We start from the raw sequence: 5,000 nt of genomic DNA on the forward strand, positions 1-5,000 counted from the left end.
CACACAAATTTTGATTGGTTATGTAGCCAGACGCGCGTCTTGATTGGCTGGTAGGAAATATGAGCGTATATAAAAAAAATCTGTTTGAATCAAGAAGTAAAAAAAAAAAGCATTTTCCATCATTTTTGGAATCATCTTTAAGGAATGTTTTATAAAAGCAATACAGGACTTTTTTCCGTGTTTCCATGATGTGCAAACCCTCGACTGCGGCTCGGGTTTGCATAACTGTCTCGAATTCTCCCAACTCCCCCTCGTGTTTAGATGAAGCTATGGAAGCACGGAAAACGTCCTCTATTTCTTAAATTGTTAATAGTCAAGAAGCGGTGATCTTAAATTGGAGGTTACCACTCCTAAACTCCCACTATTGCCATCTGTTAGGACAAGTCTCTAGCATTAAAAGGAGCCACGACAACATAAAATTCATATCTTCTCGCCACCATGTAATATCCTCTATGTAAAAACTAGCGATAAAAAGCTAAACTTCCGACGTTTCGGCGACCTCATGACGCCATTATCAAGGAGTTGGAAATGAACATGCGAGTTCATAACGGTCAACACTAATTTCCATCCCTCAAACTGATATTGGACATTTCGTAACAATTACACGACGCATTATGCCATGTTTATATTGACAAGCTTACCGCTCTAAAAAGAATGAAAACAAGCAGAATGACAGCTTTAGTTGAACAAAAAATAGCGTTTCTAAGCTATGCCGCACTGAAGACGGTTAACTTTCAATTGTTTCGCTGGGTACTACTATTTCAATACTCTAAAAAAATTTGATTTTCCGGGAGGTTGTCTCGTTAGTCTAGTGGATATCGGAAACTGCAAGGTGAAGCCATCGATCCGGGTTCAACTCTTTGCCTCGCCTATTGTGAATCTTCTCAGCTTGTTTAAAATCTTTGTTTCGTTGAAGTAGATTTAAGTAGACTGTACGTCGTATAAGTTGAATAAAAAGGGAAATGTCAGTTTGAGGGATGGAAAGAAGTGATGACCATTCATAACAGGTACAAAATACTCCAAATTTGCATAAGTGGAGGAGAGCTAGACAAAGACTTTAGCGCGGATTGAATCTGTTTGCACGTTCAGCCGTGGTCGACGTGACTAGTGGAGAAGTAGACCTTAGACCTTACTCTCGATTTGGGGTGCTCGGTTTAGGAGGTGGGTGCCCATCCTGCTGTCAGTTTTAACATGGAGAAAGGATGGAATGCTTCCCTTTTAATACCTTTGTCAACTCACGAGTTACTGACCAACGTTTGCAATGGTGCGAAATGGTATGAAATGATGTGAGTCGGGTAGTCATACCCTTTTTAAAATTCAATAAATTTCCACAAGCATATGCATGGGCAAAGTCCCACCTCCCCAGGGGTTTAAAATGCACACAATTAGTTAAGAGATCAGGCAACTTTTACACCACACACCTTTTTACCTTCTAGTACTTTTAAGAAATCGACCATTTCATTGAATTATTTTGCATTGGTCCAGCCCTTCTATGACAAAATATCACAAAATCAACATGTACAACTTTTTACTTTAAGTAAAGAACTTTCCATTTGTTTTGTACTAGGCCCTAGCAAGAGTCCTTCACCCAAGAGTTAGATTTACCCAAATTGTCCTAGTCCTCATCAGCGTCAGAAAAGTGTCTGTTTTTGAACCAATTTTTGCGGGAAAATAAACAATAAACAAATCGGCTGTGCCCGACTCAAACCCTTTGGGAATAAAACGTTTTTTTCCAGGAATTTCCATACCATTTAAACGTGAATGTTACATTGAAATTTTTGTAATTTCCAAACATTTCTACTTTCCTAGGTTGTTTTTTAGCTTATAGACATATGCCTCCCAAAACAATTAATTTGCTTATTTAGCTTTGGCCAACCTTACAGAAATACAGAAAATACACATTCCCCGAAACTGTCACTTAATGATATTGTAAATGGAAAGTTGGTATAGCAAGCTAAAGAGTATGCATGTCACCTGAGAAACATACCGCAAAAGCTTGGAGTTATTTTCAAGGGCCAAAATAACACGACGGCTAGATCCTCAGTTATGGAAACAAACCGTTTTGCCAAGTCCCTGATTTCTATCAAGTCATTAACTAACCCTGGAGTAGATGCTTACGAAACAAGGCACAAATGTAAGGACTTGGACAGTATCGTGATACTACTGAAATCTCATGGTACTTTAACTATAATTGGAATGATATCTTGTGTCTGACTGCTACTGAGGTATCAATGATTGAATTGTTTTCAATAATTTATATAATCGAAGAAAGGAAAATAAGATATCGACGAATCACAGTCCAAGTAAGTTTTTCACGTTTTGGACATCGTTTCTGAAAAAACAAAACAAGGAAGAAAAAAACAACAAGTGGGTTAAATGGCAATAACGAATTTCGTTCTGATTGACAAGTAAAGAATATAAAAATTATGTTAATTCATTCATTTAACTGTTTGTGCTAGAGTTAAGAGCAACAATTCCTATTCACTGTTACTTTGACATGTAGACTTGAAGACCTCAATAACTCACTTCACTTGACATAAGCAATCGACAATCACCGATCAGTTTCACAGTCAGTCCATCATAACACGGGCTCAAACAGGAAGCTGAAGTGGCTGACTCGGTGAATGCAGACATTATTTAATTCAGGTATTAGCCAAAGCAGTTCGAGTAAAAATAACCACTCTGGCAACCGTTTTTAAAGCCATTTCTATGTGAAGAACGTACCTGCTCCTTTCGACAACTTCCTGATTAAAATCATGTACAAAGTACAGCGATTCAGTCATTAAAGTTATATTTAAATAGCACTTACCATTCTTTTCGTGTTCGAGCTCCCCAAATTCAAAGGTGACATCATCGCCAATTAGCACAAATGGCGCCCAGTATTTTATGGCCGAGTAATTCTTTGTCTCCCGAAGAGATTTCATAGCATGGTGAAGAGCTGTACTTGCACTTTTTCTATCTGCCAAGTGTTGGTAGAAACTCTCCATGAACATCCAGGTCGCTTCGTCGTCGATTGCCCAGAGTGACACCAGAACAGACCGGGCACCAGCACACAGGAAAGCCCTGGCTATTCCCACAATACCCTCAGATTTTACCTCTCCCTGGCCACTATGACAGGAACTAAGCACAACCAGTCTTGCCTGAAGGCGAACTGCTTGAACATCGCTCAACGATAACATGTAATCTTCCTCTTTGGGGATCTGGGATGTGCGTTCGGGATTTGGGGCCAAAGCAATTTCTCCAGATCCGTCATCCCCATGTGCAGCAATGTGGATTAAGGCAACTGACTTCATTCTTTTCAGCACCTCAGCTTTGGTTGCATTTTTTCCTGTAAGAGGCACGGTCTGCAGAAGTTCTCCAATTATATCCACCTCTTTTTTTGCACACGGCAGCTGTCCATACATGGGTTCACCAGTGCCGTAAGTGACTTCGCTCAAGCACGGATCGCCTACAAGCAGCGCTTCGTTCTTACTTTGGAAGTTGTCAGGTGCCATAGTGATCAATTTTAAAGCAGTCAGCGAGGGAATTGCACGGATCCTGACAGAGTCACTCATTGCAGAAAAAGGAGCCAGGCAAAAGTGTCCATCAGGAACAAACACTAAGTCATCACCCTGGATCAAGTCTGCTATAGGACTGACTAGGACATCATACAAGGGCTGCAAAGAGTGCACAGAGAAGCTCAAGGACTGAAAGGTTTCTTCAACACCTTCCCTACTGCGCGAGAAGTCACTGTGTTGTCTTTCAAGTGAACGATTCTCGCATCGCAAAACGGTCCCTGCATTGATCTGTTCAAGAGTACTTTTCATCAGAGACTTGGCACTTCCATTTTCGATTTTCTTTTGTCTAAAATTTATCCCGATATCATCTCTTAGCAACCAGAAGCTGATCACGTTCCCTTTAAGTGCTGTGAAAACAGTTTGTGAAGGTAGATCTTTCATAACCAAAGAGATAGTTACCTTCATCGAAGGTTTTTCATCAACGCTGTATTGCATCTTTAAAATGTCTGCTAAAGCCTGTGCTCGTCCTTGCTCAGCAGCATATAAAGCTTCATCAACCTCTCCATTCTTCAAGAGTGCTGTCCATACAGCCGTGTACGTAAACCCCTTTGTGTCACGAAAGCTTATTTTCCATGCATCCTCTGAGCAAAGAAGACGCCTAACTTCATCAAAATAATAAATGCTTAGACGATAATAATTAAGAGCTTTGCTCAAGGAGCCAAAAAAATCATGAACCAGACCAATATGATAACATGTGATTGCCAGCCCTATTGGGTCCTCTGTTTCCTTGCAAATACTAAGAGATTGATGGTAGTACTCTATAGCTTGCTTGAAATTACCAAGACTTTGATAAGCGATGCCGAGATTGCCATAAGCTCTTCCTTCTCCGGCCCTGTCCCCTACCTCTTTCGCAATACTAAGATGTTGATGGTGGTACTCTATGACTTGCTTGAGATTACCAAGACTTCGAAAAGCACTGCCGAGATTGCCATAAGCTGTTCCTTCTCCGGCCCTGTCCCCTACCTCTTTCGCAATACTAAGACATTGTTGGTGGTACTCTATGGCTTGCTTGAAATTACCAAGACTTTCATAAGCGTTGCCGAGATTGCAATAAGCTCTTTCTTCTCCGGCCCTGTCCCCTACCTCTTTTGCAATACTAAGATCTTGATGGTGGTACTCTATGGCTTGCTTGAAATTACCAAGACTTTGATAAGCGTTGCCGAGATGGCCATAAGCTGCTCCTTCTCCGGCCCTGTCCCCTACCTCTTTTGCAATACTAAGATGTTGATGGTGGAACTCTATGGCTTGCTTGAAATTACCAAGACTTTTATAAGCGTTGCCGAGATTGCCATAAGCTCTTCCTTCTCCGGCCCTGTCCCCTACCTCTTTCGCAATACTAAGATGTTGATGGTGGTACTCTATGGCTTGCTTGAAATTACCAAGACTTTGAAAAGCACTGCCGAGATTGCCATAAGCTCCTCCTTCTCCGGCCCTGTCCCCTAC

The 5,000-nt window shown here is 41.1% G+C and overlaps 1 protein-coding gene across 1 annotated transcript in view; it reads right to left on the reverse strand.

Annotated features, from left to right (window-relative positions):
- Nucleotides 1-805: 805 nt before the first annotated feature.
- LOC137971173 (tetratricopeptide repeat protein 28-like) overlaps nt 806-5,000 on the reverse strand; it is a 26,093-nt gene continuing 21,898 nt past the window's right edge. Inside the window, exons 5-7 of the mRNA XM_068817935.1 lie at nt 4,641-5,000; nt 2,810-4,520; nt 806-2,332 (exon numbers count right to left, since the gene is read on the reverse strand). The exon at nt 4,641-5,000 is cut by the window's right edge and continues 951 nt beyond it. Coding sequence (XP_068674036.1) covers nt 2,313-2,332; nt 2,810-4,520; nt 4,641-5,000 — 2,091 coding nt within the window. The 3' untranslated portion in view covers nt 806-2,312. The remainder of the gene's footprint in view (nt 2,333-2,809; nt 4,521-4,640) is intronic.

The sequence above is a fragment of the Montipora foliosa genome, chromosome 9 (genome assembly GCF_036669935.1).
Source record: "Montipora foliosa isolate CH-2021 chromosome 9, ASM3666993v2, whole genome shotgun sequence".
Classification (NCBI taxonomy): domain Eukaryota; kingdom Metazoa; phylum Cnidaria; class Anthozoa; order Scleractinia; family Acroporidae; genus Montipora; species Montipora foliosa.